Below are 26,481 nucleotides of genomic sequence, written 5' to 3' on the forward strand. Positions count from 1 at the left end.
CAGGACTGCAAAGGCTTCACCAGTCTAACAGTGCAGGCGCCCCGCCTGCCTCTGGGGTTTGGGATTCAGGGGAGCCAGGATGAGGGTACCGGATCTGCTCAAGGCTGTACTCACATGGTGCTGGCTGTGTAGCTGGCATCACCGCCCTCCACATACTGCACCTGGCCGGGGTACACATGCTGAACAGGCACCTGCTGGAGCTGTTGCACCTGGGGCAAGAGACCAAGGGTTATGGGGAGGCCTCCCACCGGGGCTGCAGTTGGAGTGGAGGCTACAAAAGGGCAGGGACCCCTGGGCCTGGGCTGTCCTCCGGCTTCAGGCTGCTCCAGGCCCGAGTTTCTAAAGGCCAGGGAAGCCGGGCATCTTCCTGAAAGAACTTGGTTCGCCTGGATGCTCTGAGCCCAGTGCGCGGGAGGGCTGGCTGGTGCCCAAGAAGAATCTGTTCCAGCTCCGCCCCGTGCTCTTGCTCAGAATAAACTCTGGTCGGGCCGGAAGCCCAGGCCTACTGCCCGAGTGCGGGTATGGGGGCGCCCGAGTGGAGCCGCAGGTGCTGGGGAGCCCGGGGAGGGGGCAGGAGAGGGGCCCGGGCCAAGGGAAAAGCCCTCTAGAGGCGGGCCCTGGGGCAGGCTCTGGGCAGGAGGAGGCAGCCCCGCCCCGCCCCCTTCTCCCCACCTACTTTCAGGGCTGTGGCTGCAGTGCCGAACACTAGCACCTGGGGGACTCTCTGGATCCTGACTCTCTGGTCGGGGCTGGCCCGGGAGGAGAGCCCCGGCAGGGGCTCGATCACCACTTTCTGCTGGGGCAGGAGCAGCTGCTGGGGGAGCACGCGCACCAGCTCCACCCACTGCTCGGAGCCCGGCTCGGCCGCTGCTGCCGCCGCCGCTGCCGCCGCTGCCGCGGGCAGGTAATGGAGCCGGGGCTCCGGGCTGCCGCTGCCTAACTGCGGGGCCTCGCTACTGCACTCTAACAACAGGGGCGCCTCTCCGGCCCGCTCGCCCGGCTCGGCCCGCACCCCGGGCGGCTCTGCTGCTGGCTCCTGCTGCTCTCCCTTCCTAGCGGGGAACTGACTGCCTGAGCACTGGAGGACAAACAGAGACACTGGCCCATCACGCGCGGCCCTGCGGGGGGCGGGGCGGGACCTCCCACCGGGCCCGGGGAGCTGACTTGGGGGGTGGTGGTGGATGGAAGAGCAGGGCTGGTCTGGCTGGGGTGGGGGCAGGGGGTCTCGGCTAGGAAAGTGGGGAGGCATGGGGTGGAGGCCTGGAGGGAACTAGAGGGCATCGGCCTCAGCCCCCTCACTCTGAGGCCTTGGTTCTCAGGGACTCTCAGTGCCCAGAAAACTGCCATCCAGGTCACAGCTTGGGCAGGGAAAACCTCAGAGGGGGTGGAAGGAGAAGGAAGAGTCAGTGGCCCAGAGAGCACAGACCTCTTGGGTGACGTGGACTGGCTGCAACCCTTGCACCGTCAGCTGCTGCACTGGGCCCGATTTGGGCGTCTGCGGAGCGGTCTGTACCACGGATCTCTGGGGGGACACACAGTACTCCAAGTCACTGGAAGGAGCTGGGACACTGCTTGTTCTTACAAGGAGGGAGCCAGTGTGGGGCGAGTGGAAGGGCAATGGCCTGGTAATCTCCAACCTTATTCTAGGGGCTGGCCATTCTAATGGGCCTCAGTTTTCATGGGGCCTTTGGTGGAAACTTGCTGTGTGGCCTTGGGTAAGTCACTGAACTTGAGAACCAGAAAGGATAAGGACCTGAGGCCCAAAGAGGCTGGAGAACTTGCCCAAGGTCTCACAGGAAGTGGGCAGAGGGAAGACTTGGGAGTCTGGGGTTCCATTCCAAATCTCATACAGGGTCAGTGCTAGTTGGATGCTAACACGGTAACAGATCTCAGCCTTTGGAGACGGTACTTCCTGGGCGCCATCCCCCTCGGGTACCTCTTGCGGGCCAGGAACGGCCTGGACACTGTGCACCTGGAGCTGCTGCACGGAGCCAGCTTTGCTGGTGGAGCTGTTCCCCTGTCCTGGTGAACGCTGCCAGGAGAGAGAAGCCAGGACAGGCTTAGACATGCGGCAGGGCCAGTCAGGATAGGTCCCGGGGAGGCTTTTTCCTAGGACCCCTTCCCAGCAGCTCCCTATATCTGCTGAACAGTAGAGGGGGAAACCGGGCAGATTGTAGTGGAAAGAGAGCCTTTCTCTTGCAAAAAAAGTCTGCAAATGAGCCCAGAAGTCCTGAACTTTTGTTTGCTTCCCAGCCCTGGCTGTCTCTCTCTTATAAAAAGGTGTCCCTAGAAAAGGCTGCTCCCAAACCTCTCTCCAAAGGAGTCCTCTAAAGCCTGACTCGGTATTTCTCAGGCTAACTCCTGGGACTTGGCCTCGGCCACTAAACAGCCCTAGCCTGGTCCTGAAAAGCTGGGATGGAGTGGAGGAATGTTGTTAGAGGGATAATTACAAGACAACAAAAGGGGGCAGGGTTGAGACCTAGTCTTCTCCCTGGCTAGTAGAGCTTTTGCTCAGGGGCATCCAGGAATACAGCTTCCTTCTCTTATGGGGACCAGTCTGGGTGGGGTTGGGTGGTGGAGTGGTGCCCTCTCTCGGTGGCCTTGGCCCTTGCTCTCAATGCCTTAGCTTATAAAGTCCCCCAGGTCTTACCTGTCCTTCACTCCAAGACTGGAGAATCCCTGGGGAGGGGGGTACACACAGCAACCCAGCAGGGAGGAAATGCAATATCCAGCCTCCCAGGCTCTAAGCCTGGGCTCTGCTGAAGCTCTAAGGCATCCTCTGTGCCCTGATAAAAAGCCTTTGCTGCTAACCTTGGTGGGAGGCCACCCTGACCTCATTAAATGTCACCTGCAGAAGCTCGGGTCTGAGAGCCAGAGGCAAGGGAAGAGAGAAGTGCAGAGAAACAGTTTAAAGACAGAAAGATGGCCAAAATGGGCGGGAGGGCTGAACTCCTCGGGGAGGAAAGATCCACAGGGCTGGGAGCTACACTTACCTCTGGTGGGGAGTGCGCCTGCTGGACACTGTGGACAGCTATCGAAGCTGGGCCCCCTTTGCTGGCCTGAGCTGAGCTCTGCACCACAAGTCGCTGTGTGAGGAATGCTTGTGATTAGGAGGAGCATGACCCAGTCCCAGAAATCCCAGGGGCTAGCCTTGAAAAGTCAAGGTGAATTAAGTTAGAAGGATCTTCTGAGACTATCCAATCCAACCCCATCATTGTGCAGGGAGAAATCCAAGGCCCAGTGGGGGGAAGGACTAGGCTACTGTCACACTGCTGGTAAATGGGGAACTATGCCTCAAACCTCAGTTGTTTGGCTCAAAGTTCATTGCTTTCCCCACTACTTCATGCTTCTTGGGAGTCTGTTTCTTGAACCCATAGCTTCTGTCTTAGAATGAATATTAAGTGTCAGTTCCCAGGCAGAAGAACAGTAAGGGCTGTTCCCAGGCAGAAGAACAGTAAGGGCTAGGCAATCAGGGTTAAGTGACTTGTCTTAAGTATCTGAGGTCAGTTTTGAACCCAGGACCTCCCATCTCCAGGCCTGGTTCTCTATCCATTAGCTACCTCTTGGGGGCCTATTTTCAGTATGCTTGCCAGGTGGCTGGAAGAGCTGTTTGGCAGTGGGATCCACTTTTATCAGCTCACCCTGTTGGGTGGGAGGTATGGATTTGCCCCCATGAGCCAATGCTTTATGCCCCAGGCTGGTGGAGTTGGGTTCTATGTAAACCCTGAAGGTTTCTCTGTAATGGAAGCCTGATGGAGGGAACTGGGAAAAGACCAGGAATCTCCCTTTTTTCCATGGTTCCTGAGCTGCCCCTCACTCCTGCTGCACTTGTTTTGATTTAAGATCTCTGGGTAGAATTGGTAATCTCCTTTCTGCAGAGTATGCAAAGAGAAGCCTGGGCCTCTGGATCCAAGAGTCAGAGGAATCCTATTCTCAGAGGCTTGTTACTCAAGAGGTGGCCAAGTAGAATGAGAAAAAGCCTCGATTTCCCTTAATCTTCAGAGGGTTCTGAGGACTTTTTAGAGCTCAAAGAGTCTTCAGGATCACCTAGTCCAATCCTCATCCTCAGGTGAAAAAGTCAAGACCCAGAAAAGGGAAGGGACTTTGCTGAGGTGACACCGTAGGTAAGCAGTAAAGGGGGATTAGAACCCAGGACTTCTGCCTCCTAAGCTACTTCTCTAAGCACCAGAGCGTGGAGATCTCTAAGGTCCTTTCCAGTGCTAGATGTTATGATCCAAGGACGGTGTCAGGTGACTGCCTCAAGACTACACTAACTTAGGATCAGAGATACAGGGATCTTGACTCCCAGGGCTAGTGTTCCTTCCCTGATAACAGGATCCTCTGGAGAGGTAAAAAAGCAGACTAACTAGTATAGCTCTTCCCAGTGGAGATCCCTGACCAAAAGGATAGCCAACAGTCTAGCAGCTCTGATTTCCCTGATTAGAAATAGACAGGACCTGGGCAGCCCAGAAAATATTTCAGTTTCTTATTTGGTGGGCAGGCAACAGGGAGATATGTTAGTAAAGGAGCCATCTCCTTGGGGGAATCTCTGGTTTTCATGGCTAGAGATGGTGGGACTCATGAGGTCCCAGGAAAGATGATATTCACCCATTGGGCAGGTCAGCCTTACCTGCTGGGGCACTTGGATGCTGGTAAGCTGCAGAGGGGACACAGCACCAGGCTTGGCCTGCACACTTGCATGGACCAGCAGCCGCTGTTGGAACAAAGCCCATTGAGGTGAAGGGGGGCTGACCCTGACCCCCAAAACTGTGGGGTAAGGGAAGGGGAGGATGGAAAGAAAGCTGAGCAGAATGGAGCAAAGCATCTTGATAAGAGAAGGCAAACAGATGGCTCTGGCAGATGGTGAGGGGCAGAGCTAAAGGGCAGCAGTGGAGGAGGGAGCAGAGAAGGCACAGTGCAGCAGTCCACATTCATCTCTAAAGGGGGGGGGGGTGAAAGGCTCAAACCCCTAATGGCTGGAGACAGCCTTTCTTGGCCCCAGGAACCCTTACCTTGGGAGCCCCATACCTGCGGTGTGGCCTGGACCTGTTGGACCACCTGTGTTGGCACTCCAGATTGGCTGGCAGTGGAGCCTGGGCTGGCTTCTGAGACGGTGTCACTGGCCCTCATGGCCCCTTCTGTAAGGAGGAAGGTGGCAGATCAGGCACCCTGTGCAGCACTGTCCCTAGGGCGCTAGGAGGCAGCAGCTTAGGATCTGGGCTTAGTTTGTGGGTCTGAGGAAGTCTAAAGTACTAGGACGAGGACAGAAATATTTGGGGATGGATGTGAGTAGCACCAGCACTCCAGGACTTCCTGCTATAGATTTCTTTCTGAATGTGGCTGGGATCACCTCCCAGGTCAACTGCATGTGTGTGGAACCTGTAGGAATGGAGTGGCTGTGTGGACAGCAATGGTATCTAGGACCCCTAAGGCTCAGCTCAACTATCCCCTCTATCTGTCGACTCGTCCACCTGGCTTCATTCCCAGGGCCCCAGGTATGGTGCTGTGACTAGCATGAGAGAAGGATTCTAAAGTCTAGAGAGACATGGGCAAAGAGAGAGAGAAGGCTGGAGGGAAGCCTAAAGAGAACCAGAGCAATGAAGGTCTCATGAGACAAACTCTTCGATTTATTGGCTCTGAAGGAAAACAGGAGCCTGAGGCTCAGACCCCAATGCCCTTCTCCTCTCCCTTTACACCAGGCCCCAACAACCTCTCCTTTAATGGAGGATGACTGTCTCAGAAGCTCAGAATGCCAGAGGTGAAAGGTCATTAGTCTAAGCTCTAAGCAAGGATTTTCTCTAAAAGGAATAACAAAAATAACAAAAAAGCACCCAATCTCCTTCTGAAAGACCTCCAGTGATGAGGAAACTCACACTCCAGAGAAAGCAAATTTCATTTTTAGACAAGTGTTAGTAAATTTGGGGAACATTTGAAATTTTTCCTTTTTATACTGTCAAAATAAACCTAGCAACTTCCCTATAGTACTTCTCCTCCTAATTATGTCCCCTAGGGCCAAGCAGAACAAATCTTATCCAACTTCTATACAATTACACTTTAAATTTAAATAATGGAATATAAGCTATTATGTCCTTATCCTTACTCAATCTTCCCTTTTCTAGGTTCAATAATTATTTCCAGGGGGCAGCAAAGTGGCTTAGTGGATTGAGAGGCTAGGCCTAAAGGTGGGAGGCCCTGGGTTCAAATATGATCTCAGATACTTCCTAGTTGTATGACCCTGGGCAAGTTACTTAATCCCTATTGCCTAGCTCAGCATTGGTGAAATATTGGCACATATTCCTAGCCAGCACTCAGGAAGCTGCTCCATTGCCCACCTCTTCCCAGTGCCTAAGGACATTTTTTGCATGCCCTACCCCTCTGTCCAGCTGCCCAAAGCTCCCTCCATCTACTCGCTTGGTTAAAATTGGGGGGAAGAGGGGGCTCATAAACATTTTAAATTTGCCCCAAACTCAAAAACCTTCCCCAACACTGGCCTAGTCCTTATCACTTTTCTGCCTTGGAATTAATACACAGTACTGATTCTAAGATGGAAGGTAAGGGTTAAAAAAATTCATTTCTAGTACCTTCCACTGATTCTCATATAATCTCATCTCCAGTCTTCTTATTCTATCTTTCTCCTGAATGTTCTCGGCATTCATCATTATATTTGTTCCCTTGTCTAGGCTGATTTGAATTTTTACTACATCTGCTTCAGAGACCCCATGGAAAGGCAGGAGAGCAAGACCTTCCTTGACCCAGGATGGAAACAAAAGTGTGTATGCACAGTTTTTCTCTGACTAGGATGGAGAGATGGAGATTTGCTAGGGGTGTGTGTCCGGGGGGGGGGGGGGGGGTGCCTTCAAGCCTGAGCCTTTGGTCTCACTTCCAAAGGGAGCACAATTTACTAATGATTCTCACTCTATGCTCACCATGGCACTTTGAAGACCAGCTTCTCTATTTTGCAAGTCAAAACACAGAATCTTAGTCTCAGAAGGCAACAGATCTATGGGATGCTACTCCCTCCCCTCGAAATCCTTTGTTTAGGCTCTCTTTCTCCCAACCTCCTTTCCATTCAATCTTACCCAGCTCCCTTCTACTTTGCACACACTGGGCAGGGTGCAACTCTGCACAAGGGGGTGGGGGGAGGGGGTACTCACGCTGGCTGGGAGCTGTGAAGAGGCAATCATAGAACATGATGCAGCCCAGGGATGGCCTGCCTGGCCAGCTCCTGGTGACGCCTCTCTGCAGGAGCAGGTGGGAACAAGGGCAGCTTTTATACCAGCAGCCTTGGTGAACTAATCCCCTCCAGTTTGCTCCAAAGCTCCTGTGGGCTCTCTCTGAATAAACACCCCCTCATGGTAGGTACAAAACAAGGAGGGGCCTCTGCAGAACACGAAGAGGTCAGCACCTGGGCTGGGGAGATGCTATCAGGAAGGAGGCCAAGTTTCGTGCAGTCTCTATGAGATGATGAGCAGGAGGAGGGACCCTTTCCTCCCCAACCCTCTGAACGAGTCCTGTGGGATACCTTGAAAGGCATCTGTCCCCATGTGCTGGTAGCACTTCTAGCCCCTTCTACTTCAGGGAAATAAGCCAGTATCCACAGTGAAGGCGCTTCTTTTGCAAGATGCAGCCTTCAGCAGGGTGAAGGCTTGGAGGCCAAGTGAGCAGGGGAAGGAAGGGACATTTTGTTTTGAGGTAAAATGAGGCTGAAAGCATTCTATTCACTCTTTGTAGGAGCAACAGACAGGAATAAAAGGGACAATGAACCTGCTGAAGGGACTGGGAGGTAGGTATCATTTCCTGATCATCTTCCTGAGAGAGGATAAAAGTGCCCAGTGCAGGATTAATGGTATTGTCCACAGCTAAAGCCTTTGAGGAGTCTGTGTGAAAAGTCCAGGATCTTTGGACTTGCCCTTCTGGCTTCAGGCATAACTAGGACCTTTGGGAATGATACCTTGGGAAGCAGTTGCAAAGCTGAGTCCTAGCCAATTAGACACAATATCGATTCCAAGATAGTTTGCATACTGATCGAAGGAGAAAGGGAGCAGTCAAACCCAGGGTTGCTCAGTGCTGAGGGAGGAGGATTCTCTCTAGGGGATGATGATGACAGGCAATACTTATTGAAATAATTCTGGCAGCCAGAGTCCTCAGGATAGCATACAAAGTCATCAATTTCTGGATTTAACTGTTTTCTCTTGGATTTAATTTGAATCTCCCTTGGCATCCTTGTGGGGCCTCAAGGGAGGAGGCATTAAATGACTCCAGCCCAACTGGGAAGGCTAGGAGCAACCTGAGAAAGGACTATGCCACGTGATGCTCCTAACACACCTAGGTGTGTGGGTAACCTAAGCTGAGTAACTGTGTAACCAAACTGGATAACTGTTGTCCCCACTCAAAGGATGAGACATCGACTAAGCTGAAACACTGGGCTTGAGAGACAGAGATACAGAGAGGGATGGAGCTCTGGATCTGCTCAGTAATGTGCCTTTTGTCTCACAGATTGGTGCTTGGCTGGTGGCATGAAGAGGTTCAACAAGAGGGACCCTTCAAGCAAGACCCAAAGTTATCAGAAACTGTCATTTTTCTCACAAGGCCTCAGTGAAGGAGCACAGGAAGAGGAATACTTACTGCTGCCCGGCTGATGGCCAGAGTCCTTAGGCTTGGGCTAAAGCTATATTGGTTTGCTTTTATACCAGTACTAAGTCCCCACATGAGAAGCCAACACTCAGTAAGTGAACTTCCTAATAACTTTGGGCTTTTTAGTTTGTACATGTGTGCATAAGGTATCTATGTAGCTGTGCTTGTGGGGATGCCTATGTGTGTGAGTGTGTGTGTGCCGCTATGGCCATGGCTATGTGACTCCATCCTTCTTTGTTCTGATGTATGTTTCTGGGGCTATGTGAATGTGTATGGATAGTTTGAATATCTTTGCTAGAACCATAGAGATGGGTTTGGGGTAGGCAGGGTATTTCTTCTTAGTCTCCTGACCCCCCCCCCCATACCACCTCCTTGTAGACCCCCTGTCTCTGTGAATATTCACATGAGTGCTCAAACTTCTCTGCGCTGTCATATGGAAGGATCAGACTTATCCTGCTTGGCCCCAGAGGTCAGAACAAGAAGCCATTGTTTGTTCTGCTTCTGCAGAGTAGTCTAGTCAGATGAAAATAAAAACGTATTAGTGGTTACAGCGGTTCAAAAGGAGACTATTTTGCCCTAGGAAGTAGTGGTTTTTTTTTTTTTTAACTTTTTTTTTTTTTTTAAACCCTTAACTTCAGTATATTGTCTCATAGGTGGAAGAGTGGTAAGGGTGGGCAATGGGGGTCAAGTGACTTGCCCAGGGTCACACAGCTGGGAAGTGGCTGAGGCCGGGTTTGAACCTAGGACCTCCCGTCTCTAGGCCTGACTCTCAATCCACTGAGCTACCCAGCTGCCCCCAGTGGGTTTCTTTTAATGGGAAGATTTCAGATGGAGACTGCATGATTCTTTGTCAGGAATAGGAGAAAGAGAATTCCTCTTCAGGTATTATGTCTCTGACTCTGAGTTCCATTCCAAATATGAGATTCTGTAATTCTGTGCTCTATAGCTACGTGTTCTTGTACATACTCTGGGGTTTCATATTCCTTTATGTATATGTGTCTGCCTGGGAAGGTCAGTCTCTATTGTTCTGTTCCTATGTACAAAAGAATATGGATAGAGGTTTGTGGGAAAGGACCTCCATCAAGATTCCTCAAGTCTTGAAGTTAGTAACTAGAGTACTGGCTGTCACAATGGTGGATTGCACTGAATTTCTTCTCACTCAATATTAAGGAGTCTTCTTGCTTTAGCTTTCCATTGATGTACTGTGTGTCCCTAAGCTAGATGGATCCCAGGTGCCTTATGTGAATATAAGGAATGACTCCTGCAGTGAGGGAAGGTTATGAGGATGGATTAGATTTCCAATTAAAGCCTTTGAGTTCCTTAAGGAAAGGAATCCTCTAATCAGCCTTTGGCCAGCATGGTTATGAGCTCTCTCACCATTATGATAACTCTCCTTGTTCCATTTATCCCTTACTGTATATGTGGTCTAATCAGGGAAGAGGCCAGTGGCATCATCTGACCTCTAATCCTGGACTCTCTGCTTGGTAATGCAACCCAAGGGGAATGTGTATTTTTGGCTATCATCATAGATTCACACAGAGCTTGGAATCACTGAGTTCTCCAAGTCTACCTTATAGTTTCCCTGATCACTTATGTAATTGATTTTAGGAAAAACCAACATGTACGACTTTCTCCCTATTGAACGTCACCTTGTTATATTCAGCCTATCTACGACTTCAGTTCAAACCATCTAGACCCTCATCCTAATCAGTAATAACAATGATATGATAACAATGCTGACTGGAACAGTCAAAGACAATTTCCAAAAAGGCACTCAACCAAGCAATATTAACAACCATTTGTGGTGGGGTGAACTCAGTAACACCTACAGTGGGGTATTATTGGGGTGCAAGCTCACTACTCAGTAACACTTGAATTTGGGTTGTACTCAATCAAAGCTGACAGAGATGTCAAAAGAAATGAACTTCCAAAATCTGCCTCCTTGTAGCTTTTATCCATTAGTCTTAGTTCTATTTTTTGGAGCCTGGCAGTACATATGGAATCTCTCTTCCAAATAAGAACTCTTCAAATATTTTAGGCCAATAAAAATGTTCACCCTAAGCCTTCTCTTGTTTAGGCAGGCTTTGTGAGTTGCTGTGCCTGAAATAATTTATCACCTGATAGCTGATCCCCTGGTGAAGAGATCCTCCAAATTTAGTTGGGTTGGTCCTTAAATGAAAGCCATGGGATGTATCACCAGACTCACACATGGTGTTACTCCAGCTTGCCTTCTGGCACAGCCTTTGAAAGCCTAAGATCACCTCCATACCATGAGGAGGTATCAGAGTTGACCTATTACTCCTGCTACTATTATGATTAAAAACAACTAAAAAAGGATAATAAAATAATAATAGTAACTAGCATTTACATAGCACTTTAAGATTTGCAAAGCACCTCATGTATTATCACATTTGTCACCAAGACAACCTTGGGAAGTAACCCCATTTTATAAGAGAGGAAACTGGGACACAAGTGACTTGCCCAGGATCATACAGCCAGTACATGTATGAAACCTGATTTGAACTCGGGTCTTCCCGACTCCAAGCCCAGCACTGTGCCACCTAACTGCCCCCAAATCATAGATTATGGGCATTAGAACCAGATACCTTAAATCTGTGGAATCTTGGAACTTTTGCTGGGTGAGAGCTTAATCCCAAATGGTTTTTCATAGGTGGGATGTTCACAGATGCTCCAAGGACAACCATCTTATATAAGGACTAGAAAGCCAGGTTTTTCTTTCTTGTACTTACCAGAGACTGTCACCACGATAAACTGCTGAGGGGCCGGGGCTGGGGCAGGTTGGCCACTGGGCTGTGACTGTGCTGGGGGGGTTGGGATCTCAGTCACATACTGTTTCTGGTTGGCAGGTTGGGGCTGTGGACTCTGCAGTTCACTAACATACTGTGGCTGGGAGGTGGCAGCAGCAGGCGGTGGTGGTGGTGGCGGTGGTGGTGGTGGCTGAGGGGCCGCTGGTGGTGGTGGTGGTGGCGGTGGCTGGGGCTGAGCCTGAGGAGGGGCTTGTTGAGGCTGTGGTGGTTGCGGGGCTGCCTGAAGCTCAGTAACGTAGGCCTGTGTTGCCATGCCAACAGTGGGGAAAATGATAATAAATAAGGCTTTTTTTTTGCTTCCTTGGGAAGAGGGAAAAAAAACAAAAGAAGGAAAAACAAGAATTAATCCACAGTAGAGCAAATCAGAGACATCATATAGCTCCCAGAGGCCATTTGGGTTTGCTACTAACTTAATTAGACCCCATGTCCCATAACCATTTGGAGTCCATTATTAGTATGGGTGCATGGTGGAGACCATGGGTGAATTCATTATCAGAACTATACCAGGAACTGATTCTTCTAAAGTCTCTGAGACCAATCTTTTGTTCCCAACAAATCCCCTACTGAGTAGAGCTCTAGCCAGGTTCTCACATTCATATCTAGCCTTGCCCTTCTAGGTCCTTTGAAGCTTGGGTGGCCGCTGCCTGCCCAGGGAGACCTAGTTAGTTCATATTCTACCATCTCTGAGCTCTCCTTGGCAGACAAATGTTTGGTGGAGTCCTGCCTTTCTCATCTTCTATCTACCAAGAGGTCCTTGCCACCCTATTTCCCCATGACAAAGGGTCTTTTTGGAAAAAGGCTGAGACATTTCCACAGCTAGCTAGAGTCCCTCTTTATTGCACCCTTGGTTTATTACTATTTCCAGGTGACCTCAGGTAGGGAAAAAGAGTCAGTTCAACCTGTAAAATTGTCAAGGCCATAGTAGCTACATAAATGCACAGAGTCATAGCTCTGGAGATGGAAGGATCTTCAGAGAGGCCATCTATTTCAATCTCCTCATTTTCTAACGAGAGGCTGAAGGACTTGTCTAATGTCCCATTGACAGTGTCCATGGTGGAACTTGGGCCCACATTCTCTGAGACAGTGAGTACTCCTTACACTGTGTCAGGTTGCCTCCTAAGGCATTTGACACCAAGGCAGGTTGGAAGGGCCAAAGAGAATACTATAAGTCTCTGTTCCTTACTCAAACTGATTTGTTAATCGACAAAAGCTCTGAGTTATTAGCAAAAAGATGTGAGATCATTTCTAGGAGGCAGTGTTTCCTGATGGCTAGCAGAAAAACCTGCACCTACATCTGAGGGGAACTTCTCTGGACCCTCCTCATAAGGCCACTGCTCATCTAGAACCTCAAGTTTTCCCATTTGCTAAATAGGCAGGATTCTGGTCCTGAGGCTGTTTTAGGGATACTGGGTCAAGGAAATGCTTGAAATGCAGCAATTAAAGGAGCATATGATGAAGAGACCCATCTTCTACCTTTTCCTGAAAGGGGACAGATGTGTCACCTCTAGGCTTGGTGGGGAAAAAGAGGTATTGTCCTCTTGTTCTTACTCTGACCAGCAGCTCTTCTCTAGCCATTTATCTCCTGAAATGGGAACATTGCACACCTCTTGTATTCCTAGCAATTGCCTAGGCAAGGTCAAGTCTTCTTGACTCTTAGCTATCCAGAATCACAGGATTTAGAAACAGGAGTCTTGGAACCGATTCCTAATTATGACACTGAAGTCCACAGGGGAAAGGTTGTGAGCAGCTCACTGTAATTCATTTTCCCACTGTTACAAAGAGAAAATAACTTTCTTTATTGGTCTATCTCAACAAAGTTCCCTAGCCTAACCTTCCCCAGAGGACAGTAGGGCAAAAGAGCACATATGAATCACCATGAACTAGAAAGATGCCAGAGGATGCCAATGTACTATTTATCTTAACCTAGATATCAAGCACTTTTCTTTGGCCTCCATTTTCCCAAGTCTGAAATGAGACTTGCCAATTTCAAGTCACAAGTCTACATAGCTACTCTGAGATTGCTGGAATGTTTTTCATTGATACCTGCTAGATCCCGGCTTTTTTTCAGACACACCTAGCTCTCCCAGTCTGACTTTCTTGCTCAGTGGCTTAAAGTGCTTTCTAATTTCATTCGGCTTCTCCTATGGAAAAGTCACTTGGAAATTCTGTTTTTTTCCTGCATATAAGATGATAACCTGTTACCCTTATCATTCTGATTCTGAATGGGGTGGGGAATGAGAGGAGGTTCGGTTACAGTTTTGATGAGTATTGGGCTGAAAGGGAAAGAAAATTTGTGGCTGAAAGGTTAAAAAAAAAAAAAAAAGAGTCTGACCTCCCAAATCAGACTCTAGTCTGGAAGAAGGCCATTAATTTGATCTCTTACTACTTGCTGCCATTAGGGATAGAGTTAGTCAGTCACATCTGTTCCATCTTGTCTTTGGCTAAGAGCTGTCTATTTCCTACATTCCATTTCTGTTTCCAGGGGACCTAGACTCCAGAGTCTTTCTGAGAAACCTGAGAAACCCTGTAAAACCATCACCTTTTCTTTTCTTGTTTCTCCTGAAGAGGCACACCTGTACCTCTTTGGCCCTCTCATTTAGCATCCACGGTCAGATTGTTCTTATGTGTTCCCTCTAAAAATGGTGGAGCAGGCTTGTTCACATATGGCTCCTCCAATCTCTATTCATCCATCAATCCCCATCTAAGGAGGCGGCAGAACCCACAGCCCAGGAGGCACCTATTATTACAGTTATTCTTCTGAGCCCAGAGGTGGGTAAAAGTAGTTAGAGGATCCACTATTAAAAATGGAAGTGAACTTAAATGTAACCTATGTCAATATCCCTCCAAAATTGGATTTTTTTCCTACAGCAGCAGAGATCATTTAACCCTAGGCTGTATGCTTCCAGCGACTAGGTTACCCTTTCTGGAGGCATTCTATTGTTTCCTGTAATATCCATGCTTTGATGTTTGCCTTGCCTTAAGGAGCAGCATGAAATAAGCCCATTTCATCTTTGATATGACATGACCTTTGATGGATCTGGAGGCTTTTGTCATATTTTCCCTTGACTTTCCCTTTTCTTGATTAAAGATCAGACTTCTTTCAACTCTGTCTCATATGATATAGTTTCTAGACCTTTCCCTATGCTAGCTACTTTCTTCTGAAGCTCTCTTGATCCCTCTCAAAATGTGGCACCAATAGAAGAACAAAGTACATGAGATTTGGTCAAAGTCCAATGAGATGGCCAAAGGTGCAGGCAGCTCCAAGGTTGCCTTACGGGCAGTCACAGAAAAAATCAGCTTCTCTTCTCCAAAATTCAAAGGACTCATTTAGACTCTCAGAGTTATCCGCAGAATTCAGGAAAGGGGTATTGGAGTCATGTGGCTTGTTCCTTAACAACTTAATTCAAACATTTATTAAATGCCAAAGGCCATGGGGATAGAAAGATAGACATGAAATAGTTCCTACCTCTCAGAAGTCTACATTTTATTGGAATGATATTATATGTTCAAAAAATAACTGTGATGCAAAGTAATTAAAGAGGAAAAAATATTAATACCTGGAGAGAAGGGAGAGGGTGGAGGAGGGAAATTGGGTAAGGCTTTACCAAGGAGCCTCAAAGACTGGGATAGCATTGATGAGGAAGCAATTCATTCTAGGTATCTGGGGTCTAAGTATTACAGACAACTCATGAAAGTGCAGAGACAAAGAGTCAAGTGATAGACATACCAAGCTTGGGGAGAAGAGAAACCTGATTTGGCTGGAATGTCAAATTAATAAAGTACAAAAGTTTGAAGTAAGGTAAGAAAGGTAGGCAGGCAGGCACCAGCCATGATGGGAAATTTGTATTTTCTATCAGAGGGAGTGGGGAACATGAGGGGGTTCTGAGAGAGGGACAGAAAAGCAAGATATCAGTAGAAGGATGAGGATGTATGGGAGAAGGGAGGGAAGAAAAGAGGAAAACCAGTCAATCATGATAGTCCAGTGGAGGCACTAAGGCCTGATCTAGAAACAGGAACTCTATGTGAGATTGTAAAGCCTCCCATTAGAATGAGAGCTCCCAGAGAGCAGGGCCTTCTTGGCCTTTCTTGGTATTCCTAGTGCTTATAGTTCCTGGAACCTAGGAGGGGTTTAATAAGTGAATGTTGACCAACTGGGTAAGAAGGAATAGATATGAGAGATGTTGTGGAAGCAGAAATGGCAAGATGTGGCAAATGCCTGGATCTGGGGAATGGAGAACAGGGAATAATCCAGCATGACCCTGGATGAACAGGTGTATAGGATAGTACCTTCAATGGAAATAAGGAAACTTGGAGGGGTGAGTGTTAGGGGAAGATGAATTCTATTTTGAAGATAACTAAAGGACACTCTGGAAATGTCTAACAGGTGGTTTGTGTTATAGGCTTTAAGTTGAAAGAGCTTAGAAGCAACACATATAGATGTGGGAGTTATCTGCTCAGAAATGAAACATGGGGGCAGATAAGATCACTAAGCACCAGGGAAGAGGGTATAGAGAGAACACAGAAGAAGAAAGCCCAGGATAGAGCCCTGACATACATACAAAATAAGGAGTCAGGAGACATGATGGGCCAACAAAAGGGACTGACAAAAAATAGTTGGACAAATTAGAGAACCAGGAAAGTGTGGCTTCACAGAAGTCAAGGGGAAAAAAATGTCCAGAAAAAGGGTGTGTTCTGGTGTCAAATATGTAGAAATGTAAGAGAAGATGGAAAGCTAAGAAAAAGACCATGAGATTTAGCAGCTAAAGGTCCATGAGAGATCAAGCTTGGCCCCTAGGAAGAGAGAAGATGTATTTCCTTTCTTTATAAATATGGGGAACTATGGGTGTGGAACATTGCTTACACTGTCAAAATTAGTTGACAAAATTAGTTTTGCAAAACTGCCTTCCCTACATCCTCTATTTAGCATTTTTTTTCTTCCAAAAACTCTTACCTTACATCTTAGAATTGATCCCAAGTCTTGGTTTCAAGGCAGAAGTGATAGGGGCTAAGCAATTTGAGTTAAGTAATTTGCCCAAGGTCACATAACTAGGAAGTGTCTGAGGCCAGATTTGAACCCATCCTTGGCCTTTTTATCCACTGAGCCACCTAGCTGCCCTGAGGTGGTAATTTTGAAGGGATGGAAGGATTAAGTGAGGACTGAGGATGAGGCAGACCTAAGTATGGTATGGGCACTGAGAAAGGGGCAAGTAAACAGGAAAACAATGAAGATAAAAAAGAAGGAATGATGGATGGGGTGCACTCCTGGAAGAATAAAGGGGAAGTGCAGGTTAAAAACTGGCCTTGACAAGAAGAACCATATCTTCCTCATAGACCAAATTACAGAAGGCAAGGATGAGTGAAAGTATAGAGGAGTTTTGAGTAATCTAGTAGGAGAGAAGAGGAAGATCATGAAAGACAGTCTCAGTATTCTCAGAAAAGGAGGAGGCAATTATATCTGCTGAAAGAAGGGGTGGTTTTAGGAGTTGGAAGAGAGAAGAGAAGATTTGGAATATGCTTTAAAAGGAACAGGATAGTTAATCAAGAAATGATACAGGGATAGCTGAGTAGTAATAAAGTCCCAGATGAGATTAGATAATACTCATTTCAGCACATAGCAGCTGCTTAAAAAATGCTTGTTGACTAATTAATTTGTAAAAGACCCAAAGTTGGCATTGTGATAGAACATCCTACAGTGGTGGACAGTGGCTCTGGAGTATGAATGGAGAAGGCAGACAGAAGGAGGGGCTCAGGGTTGGGGATTGGCAGGGAACGAACAGTACTATTACAAAGGGGCAAAGGACTCCAGAGTAGAAGATAAAACATAATAGAACCGGCCAACTCTACAGTCAGGTCAGGGTTATCATTGTTAAGCACCCATGTGCCAGGCATTATGCTATATGTATAAAGAGAAAGTCTAAACAAGAACCAGTCCAAACCAGGCCAAAATAGGGAGTAATAGACTGGGAGGCCAGGGAGGGATAAGGAGGATGGATGTTTGTTGGATGCTGTGGTGGGGCCAAAGGAGAGATGGATGGAAGAAGGTTTTATGATTGGAAACAAGTAATTTTAGAATTCAGTGTGACAAGATGGCATAGTTCTGGATGTGGATCCTCAAGGCTGGAATGTATTCCTCACCTCTGTTTTCTTCCAAGCTCAGCTTACATGGCACCCCCTGGGTTTGCTAGTTGTTAATGTTCTCTCCCACCTCAGTTTTCTTTGTATTTTGGTATAGGGAATTCCCAATGATGACACTCTTACCCATGTAGGTCAGAACCTTCTCTATTACATATAGGCTTGGAGAGTTCCTATAGAACTGAGGTTAAGTGACTTGCTCAGTATTGCCTAGCTAGTATGTGTCAGAGGCAGGAATGGAAGTCAGTTCTTCCTGGCTCCAAGGCCAACTCTCCATCTATTATTCGAACTCTGCCTCTTTGGCACATGGTACTGCATAAGTGCTTGTAAAATTGAATGAAAGCAAGAGCATTAGTTATTATTATTTTAAAATCATAGTAATATGTACTGTTATAGGACATAGAATAATATAGAAAAATACATAGAATAGACATATAGAATATAGAAATATATGGAATTTAGAATATAGACTATGAGAGAGCATGCACATGCCAGAGAGATTGAATGAGCCTGGTATAAATTCTTTGAGAATACTTGTGCATATTCTCAAAGAAAAAAATCTTCTCCCCATCTTCTCCTCCAGTTCACCCCCATCCATCATTCCCTCTTTCTCATAGGCATTCTTTTCCCATTACTGGCCCCTTTGACAGCACCTACACCATATTTAGGTCTGCTTCATCCTTAAAAAGTGATCCTATGATGACTCTGGCAGAACAAATCAACAAGAATTTGGGCTGGGTAATCTAGATGGAGTAAATCTTAAAGGAAGAGGGTTTTCTGAGCAGTGGTGGCAGAAGGAGGGTCTGAAATTGGCAGTGACAAGCAAAGAGTTTGAGAATTCATCCTTCTAGCCCAGAAAATTAGGGAATATGAGAGCAACAACTAATGCTGGAGGGAGTCAACAGAGATGTAATGTTTTCTGAAGAGAGCTCAACAAGATGGAAAGAGGTTGAAGAGATTTAGTATGAAGAGAAGCTTGTAAATATTAATAGAGTGGCAGATCACTGACCTAACCTAATGTGCTGCTATTGTCAAAAAGGCCAAGAAAATGTTGCACATCAAGAAAGGTTTTTAAAATAAGAAAGCCTGCTTCTACCTTTATGTAAAACAGTGGTATATCCATTCCTAAAATTCTGTTGCCCCATCCATCTAGGGAGACTGAAAGGAACTAGAGAAGACCCAGAGTATAGCAACAGAAAAAAATGAAAGAATCAAAGCAGTTAAGGCAGTGACTGACAACTGAGGATTAACTATAGAAACAAGAACTCTTCAGCTAGCAAAGGTGAGCTGGGTGGTGATGGTGGTGAGGATTGGGGTGCAATCAGAACCAGGACACATGTGGGTAGGTAGCCATGGATTTGGTTTTAAGAATTCTTTGAAATTTAACAAGGAAAATTCATCACCAAAAGGAGCCCTTCCTTCCCCAAAGGTGGAAAATATCTCCATGTATCTAGGGCCCCCTAGAAGGGGGTACTGACAGGAAATAGGAAGGGTTTGTCTACATCTGTGCTAGGCCGAAAAGGCTAAAGGCTAAAGAAAGAAGCTGGGATACACAGGACTTTAAGAATTTGTCACAGAGAACAATCTTGAACCATTACTTTGTGGCCACAGGGCAAAAAAATCTTGGAAGGCACATGGGCTTAATCTAATGTGACACATTACTCTATACTCTCCCTGAAGTTGGTCTTTAAATGAGGGGTAGATGCAATATATAATATAATATATAACAATATTATAATAGCTAAGTTCAAAGGAAGAGAAATGTTTGTCTTCTAGGGCCTTTAATTTGGCTTGGTTAAAGTACCTTTTAATGGAAGGAAAATGCTCTTAAGTGGGGAAATGCTCAGAGAAAAAAGTAAGAACTTTCATCACCTCTGGTGGAAGACTGATAGAAGTGAGGATGAGGAGGATTTTCCTATCAGGGAGTCATCTGGAAGGGCTAAAATTTTAAAATAACTTTAGATTTCTAACCTGAGGACTCACTCTAGTTAGCTACTTATCAAGCATATCGACTCCATGCCAGGAGCCCATGCTCCTGAGGGTACAAAGAAAAGCAAAAACTAGCTCCTGCCTCCAGGTGCTTACATCCTATTGGAGAGACAACACACAAATAACTAGGGCCATGGCTGATAGAGAGTAAAGACAAGTCATCTAAACAAGTAAGGCTTATTAGCTGGAGGGAAGGAGGGGGCAGAGGTGGAACAAGAATGTGAACTTTGAGCTGAGTCTTGAGGGAAGCTAAGAGGACATTCTTCTTATGGGGTCATAAAATGAGAATTAAAAGAAACTTTAGAGATTATCTGATTCAGCAGCATCATTTTACAAATTAGGAAATTAAGGCTTAGAGATATGAAGTAAAGCCTTCAAGGTCATATAGGTAGTACATAGGAAACCTTGGTCTAATTCCAAATATAGTTGTTTTCTTATATCGTACTTTTCTTATACCGTACTACCCTTTGTCTCATATATGGAAATACTCCTTATATATGTGTGATAGGCCAGAAGAGGGGTGGATAGGGAAATATGGGAAGCTTACAGTCTTCCCAGTTCTACTCAAATTGTTCCCTTGAGGAGACTGGAGCAATAGCCAAGGCTACAGGTGGGTTCTATAAAGGTGAACAGAAGGCAAGGGAATAAGCATTTATATAGTGCCTACCATGTGGCAGGCACTGTGCAAAGGGATTTATAAATGTGATCTTTTTGATATGATGGATTCTAGTACAGGTGGAACAAAATGATCTGGCATTCATTGGGCACAGAGAAAAAGCTTTCTCTTGGGGCCAGCCTTTATTCTCACAGAAGTGAGATACCCTCTGCCCACATACAGGAAGGCTCTGTTCTTTGGTCCACCATCTGTCTGTGTCACAGAACAGGCCACATTCTGATAGTTCCTGGGAGGTTGGTCGGTTTGTTTGGAACACAGAGAACAAGCATGGCTGTTTTTAGAGGGAGATGAATCAGGCTTTCTAAGCCATGTTGGCTGGCCCAGGAATCTGGCCTTTAGGCATTTCCAGCTCACCAGTAAATTAGCCTCAATCAATGATTTTAGTGATTTCTCAAGTGCACTGACCCCAAAAAGCTTTTAGGTATTTTATCCATCCCTTGTTTTCTTTTGGAAGCATGAGTTTGAAGGGCATCAAGATCCAGGAAAGGGAGTTGGTAGTAAGGGGAAACAGAAAGTAGGAGGGAAGTCAGTAATAGAAGTATCCATTGCCCCAGTAACTCTTCCCTCTAGAAAAATCAAGAGAATACTATAGATGGCATAACAGGAAGATTTGGTCTAGCAAAGGAGAACATAGGAGGTCTACTTTGCCTAAGCTAAACTTCAGCAAAGAGAGGCACATGACAAATACTATTTAAAAGCTATCTTATTTCCAAAATAGGGAATCTTATGGGTGAATTTTTAGAGGAGCTCCTAAGATGAAAAACCTTGAAATTCTAGAGCTAATTTTTTTTTTGTGGACAACAGCTCCAGAAAGCTAACCAAGTTAAGCCCTTCTCTGTTAGCCCCTAAAGTGCTTGAAGCTCTTCTGACTGAGACAGTTAACTCCCAGACAGGATTGGTGACTAACTTACTCGATATCAATAACTAGGTAACAGGGTAACTGGCACTCAGACTTATATTGCTGGGCTGGATAAAGGCTTCCAATAGCTGGGGCATCAAGGGGACACAGTGGATAGAGTTCTAGTCCTCAAGTCATGTGGACCTGAGTTCACATCTGGCCTTAGACATTTACTGGCTGTGTGACCCTAGGCCAGTCAATTAACCCTATCTGCCTTACTTTTCCCATTTGTAAATGATCTGGAGAAGAAAATGGTAAACTACTCCAAAATCTCTGCCAGGAAAACTCCAAATGGGATCACAAAGAAACAGTCACAACTAAGCAACCAAAAATAGTAGGTGCCTAGGTGAGAGCTTTGGGGGAAATCATTTACTGTCTCTATAGTGTTTTTGGAGGAACTGCCATCTGTATGAGTCTAACATCCTTGGGAGTGTCTGGTATGGTTTTTCCCTGCCTCTTCCTCCTCCTACACAGGAATCAGGGTGGTTCAAAGGAAGGGAGTGAGGATGACAGGTCCTACCAGTGTTTTCCTGAGCAGCTTTGCTTTTGTTACCAACTCAAGGATGAATTTTGAAAAGCCCAAAGCATAGTATAGATAGCTTCTGTACCTTCTTCACTCAAGCAAGTTGTTTAGCAACCTGGGAAACCCAAGTATAGGGAGGAAAAACCCCTCTCTACTTTCCTAGGATAAACTTCTATTTTCCAAAGGTAGAGGAAGGAGTTAAGGGAATTAACATGTTTCTTATCCAGAAAGTTAAAGGAAATTTCCACATCCATTAGGCAATATTCATAAATGTTCTCTGTTCCAGAATGAGTTCTGAAATCTGTCCTGATCCAACCATGTATCTCTAGTGACTATGTTCAGTTCTGTGTGGCAACTTTTAAGAAGAAATCTAAAGACAGATGCAATTAGTTAGATACTATTAGTTCTTGTCTTTGTAACCCTGAGGTAGCTAGTTGTACAGTGGATAGGGTGCTGGGTCTGGAGTCAGGACAACCTGAGTTCAAATTTCACCTCAGATACTGGCTGTGTGATCCAGGGCAAGTCACACTATTTGCCTCAGTTTCCTCATCTGTAAAATAAGTTGAAGACAGAAAAACCATTCTAGTATTGCTGCCAAGAAAACCTCAAATGAGGTCACTGAAGATTCAGACAAGACTGAAACAACTAAACAACAACTTTGTAACCCTAGCCCTTAACATAGTACTTTGTATGTAGCAAGAGCTCAAATGATTTTTTTTTTAAGTTTTTTTTTTTTTAAACCCTTGTACTTCGGTGTATTGTCTCATAGGTGGAAGATTGGTAAGGGTGGGCAATGGGGGTCAAGTGACTTGCCCAGGGTCACACAGCTGGGAAGTGGCTGAGGCCGGGTTTGAACCTAGGACCTCCTGTCTCTAGGCCTGACTCTCACTCCACTGAGCTACCCAGCTGCCCCTTCAAATGATTTTTGTTGAATTGAAAAACATTGACAAAACTAGAATGTATCTAGGAGAACTATAAAGATCAGTTGAAGGAAAGAGAATGCTTAGCCTAGAGATAAAAGACAAGGGGATATGATAGTTATCTTCAAGTAGCTGAAGAAATGTCACCACGCAATTTGAGAATTCTACTTGGTTTCAGGGGACAGAACTAGAAATAACAGTGGGAGGCTGCAGAAAAGTTCTGTGTAAGTGAAATCTTAACAATTAGAGCTTTCTAAAAGCAGATTGAGCTGCTCTGGGAGGCATCATTATAGAGATCTTTAAGCAGAAGCTGGCTGATGGGCTATTTATTGCAGATGTAGTAGAGGAGATTCCTGTTCTGGCACAAATTGGGTCACATAGCTTCTGTGTGCAACTCTTGAGATTCTGTGACCAAACTTTCATGAGTATGAATGGACTAAAGACCAGTTCTCTCCCTTGCATATAACTCATACACCTTAATTCTCACTCTAACGATTTTAAAATCAAATGATCACCAATTAATTTTACCTTAGGATGTTGCTTTCCAAAATTAAAAAAGAAAAATGCAAACCATATAATTCTAATATTGACTTTACCTAAGCCAAGTTCTCTTGCAAGTTGCAGACTGAATTGGTAAGGCCATGATGAACTCAAAATACAATACCTGCTAATGCTGCAAAGTCAGGATTTGGGGCTTGGGTTTACACTTTCAAGAAATGCTAAGGTCTCCTTGACCTTTTGGTTTTCCTATATATAAATACATTTCCTGTTTAATTGTCATCTATCTATTGGGTTTGTATTTTGCTCCAGAGTCATCTTATATCAAGTACATTTTATTTCCTTTTTAAAGGTAATCTTTATAAAGTTCAGATCCCAAACTCATATTCTGTTTGGGGGGGGGGGAGGGAGTTGGATAGACCTGAAGCAGTTTTAGTCAGGTTTTATTTAATGAATTTTTAATTTTTTATAAGGCAAAAAGCAAACTGGAAGTTTACAACTCACATCTTAAATGAAACAATCCTAATCTCTGATGAAGAGCCCAAAGTGATCATAAATATAATGCTATAGGGGTCTGTGCTGCTTTAACAAATATAATTCACACCAACCAATGGAGTTATTCATTCCTAGACCAAAATACTGCACTCAGGTATTTTATTTCTAATCTGAGAGGCAGGAAGAAACTGGTCTCATAAAATGCAGGAATTTGAATTCACTTTTTGGGCTAATCTGCCCTTACCGCAGCATCCCACTTCTGCACATATGATACTGGCAGTTGGCACTTCTTCTGGGACATGTGACTAGCTTAAAATGGCCTAGCTGACATTGGCTGGGCCTTGACTGACACCAAAAAAACTTGTGTCTGGATATGAGAAGCAGCTCAAGGACTCTCAGAAATTTCAGGATAACATTCTGCATTACTTAATACTTAGTACTCATTTCTGAAAAGGTGGAGGAAGGGTGAAAGCTAGAAGGCAGGTAGTTCTCAAAGAATACATCTATTAGTCATCACATCTGCATACTGTCTTACCACTGACAAAACACAAGAGGTATCAGTAATTTGCCTTCTCTTGCTTTAGACATATTCCCTCTCTACCCTGGGAGCAGAGTAAGCTATACCTGGCCTGCTTGGAACTGTGCCTGTCCTTTAAGCCAACACCAAGTCTAGCCCCCTTCACCACCTTTTTTGGCCAAGAACTAACTCCTCAATGACATGTCAACTAACCTTCTCAAGGCCTTCTATAGTGTATTACTCAAGAAAGAGAAAAGCATACCAGAGCACAAAGGTCTTAGCTGAGATCAGCATTTCTAATCTCAGTATATATCAGAAGGCTATATACTCAGGTAACACAATTTAAGCAAACAACAGAGAATTAGTTTTTTTAAGACGAATGTGAGGTAAAACACTGTGTATGAGAGGGAGAAACCAACAGGTTGGATATCTGGAAAGGGGAAGGGGAAAAGGAATTATTTAATCCATTTTACAGGGGAAAACTGAGGCCCAGGGAGCTAGCAAAGCTTTGCCCAAGTTTAGTTTGTAAATTGAGTAGTTGGCTATTTGGAACTAGGGGTGGCAAATTAGAAGGTCACTAGAAATGCCAAGGCCAATTTTCCAGAAGGGTTACACTCTTCGTTGACTGGCATTGGGTCAATTGAGCCCGGCAACTGCTCTAGGACCCACTACATCTTCTGCCTAGGTTTCCTCTTCTGCTCGCCACACTTCCACACTACGCCCCCACAAGCAACCAACTTCCCTATTGGCTCCGCCCACACCTGACAGGAAGCCCCACCCTCCGATCACAGCCCCGCCTCCATACCCCCTCCCTCGCTCCTATTGGCTCAACCTCTCGGGCCCCGCCCCTTTCCACCTCCCGACATAAAAGCTCCCGCCCCGCCCCTCCAGTCTCCACAGAGAGGCGGATAGTGCCCTCCCTTCCGGGAGGGGTCGGGCCCAATGGGGCGGAGGGGGGGAGGGGGAAGGGGGAAGGGGTGTTGTCCGCCCTCCAGCACAGCGCCCTTGCAGTCGCTGCCTCCGTCTCTTGCCCCCCTCCCCCACGGCACAGCCCCAACAAGCCGCAGCCGGGGCGCCGCAGCCGCCATTTTGACCGCCCGCCCCCTTTCCCCCCACTCCAGACTGTAATTACAGTAGGACCCCTTCTAATAGACCCCGTCTGTCCTTCCGCCCGCGGCCCGGCCCGCAGCCCCAGGGGCCGCCCCTGTTACCTCAGCTTTCCCCCTCTTCTGTCCACCGAGGAGGTTTCCGGGGGGCCTCGGAGAAGATTTTTTTGGGGGGTGGAATTTGCCAGGGTCCCGAAGCCGGGCTGGGGGGGTGGGGGGGGGTCGGCCGGGGCGGTTGTTGTTGTTGACTCGCGTTGCCGGGTTGCTTGGTCGCCACGACTACCGTGGCTATGGCGCCTCCGTTTCCTTCACCGGGGCAACTGTTGCTACCCACCCTACTTACGTCAGGCATGGGAGGGCGGTGCCTGCGCTGATTGGAAGCGGCCCGGGAAGCGATTGGGTGGTGTTGCTGTCCGTTTTTCAGAATCTCAACACTATTGGCTTATAGGCACGCTCTTCAGTGCCCGCTCGAACGCCCGGCTCCCCGATTCAGCCGCACCCACGCCCATCAAGCGGAACTTCGATCCGACTGGAAGTGGAGCCCATCACTCCCGCGAGAAAGCCTGGAAATCGGCTGGGTGGAGAAGAGATGGAATTGATAAGGTTGCGATTGGACTACGGCTGAGATTACGTCTTCCTATTGGACTAGGCTGTCTGTCAATCATCCCAAAGTGGGTGGGGTGAAGAAGAGAACATTTCCTACCCACCCCAATCTAGAGGAGATAGTAAGGAGTGGGCCGTGCCTGTGGGCTGGAAGGGTAGTGCGCGTGCGCGACTCGCAGGGACAGGCGGGAACCGTAGTCCGTTCCTGCGGCTCAGAGTTCCTACTTTCACCCTCCCTAAGCGACCAGAAGTCAGCCTTGCACCTCTGTCGTCATCATCCTTCTCCGATTCGTGACGTCACAGGCAGGGGGGCCTCTGTGTCGTTAGCGGCCGAATTGCGGGGAGGGGCTTCGTGACGTCACAATGCGCTAGCCGGGTAGAAGTGGGGGTGGGGGGGACACTGGCTCTTCGTTCTGCGGAACCGAGACTTTGCATCCCGTTTGCTCTGTCCCACTGCGTACTCCTCCCTCGCTCCGCGGGGCTGAGGCGGGCGGGAAAGGTCAAGGCTGTCAGGCCGCGTCTGCTGATATCTGGTCCTCGCAGGCGGCGGTTTCTCCGACTCCCGAAAGGTCTTCCGAATGGGCGGGGGACTTAATTAGCAGCTTCGGTAATGAAAAGAGATAAGCAAAGTTCACTGCTGGGACCTGCCAGCCTGTCTGTCT

General features: G+C 46.7%; 1 protein-coding gene and 1 long non-coding RNA gene across 2 annotated transcripts in view; one reads left to right on the forward strand and one right to left on the reverse strand.

The window, feature by feature from the left end:
- Positions 1-25,535, reverse strand: part of RFX1 (regulatory factor X1) — a 34,013-nt gene extending 8,478 nt beyond the window's left edge. Inside the window, exons 1-8 of the mRNA XM_044670410.1 lie at positions 25,322-25,535; positions 11,385-11,762; positions 5,029-5,138; positions 4,631-4,714; positions 2,994-3,086; positions 1,937-2,032; positions 1,427-1,522; positions 115-209 (exon numbers count right to left, since the gene is read on the reverse strand). Of these exons, the coding sequence (XP_044526345.1) occupies positions 115-209; positions 1,427-1,522; positions 1,937-2,032; positions 2,994-3,086; positions 4,631-4,714; positions 5,029-5,138; positions 11,385-11,715 (905 nt within the window). The 5' untranslated portion in view covers positions 11,716-11,762; positions 25,322-25,535. The remainder of the gene's footprint in view (positions 1-114; positions 210-1,426; positions 1,523-1,936; positions 2,033-2,993; positions 3,087-4,630; positions 4,715-5,028; positions 5,139-11,384; positions 11,763-25,321) is intronic.
- LOC123242577 lies at positions 6,684-9,291 on the forward strand. Its single transcript, XR_006505825.1, has 3 exons — positions 6,684-6,769; positions 7,732-7,783; positions 8,497-9,291. It is a non-coding gene; the product is annotated as an uncharacterized LOC123242577 (long non-coding RNA).
- Positions 25,536-26,481: the final 946 nt, after the last annotated feature.

Source organism: Gracilinanus agilis, chromosome 1, assembly GCF_016433145.1.
Source record: "Gracilinanus agilis isolate LMUSP501 chromosome 1, AgileGrace, whole genome shotgun sequence".
NCBI lineage: Eukaryota > Metazoa > Chordata > Mammalia > Didelphimorphia > Didelphidae > Gracilinanus > Gracilinanus agilis.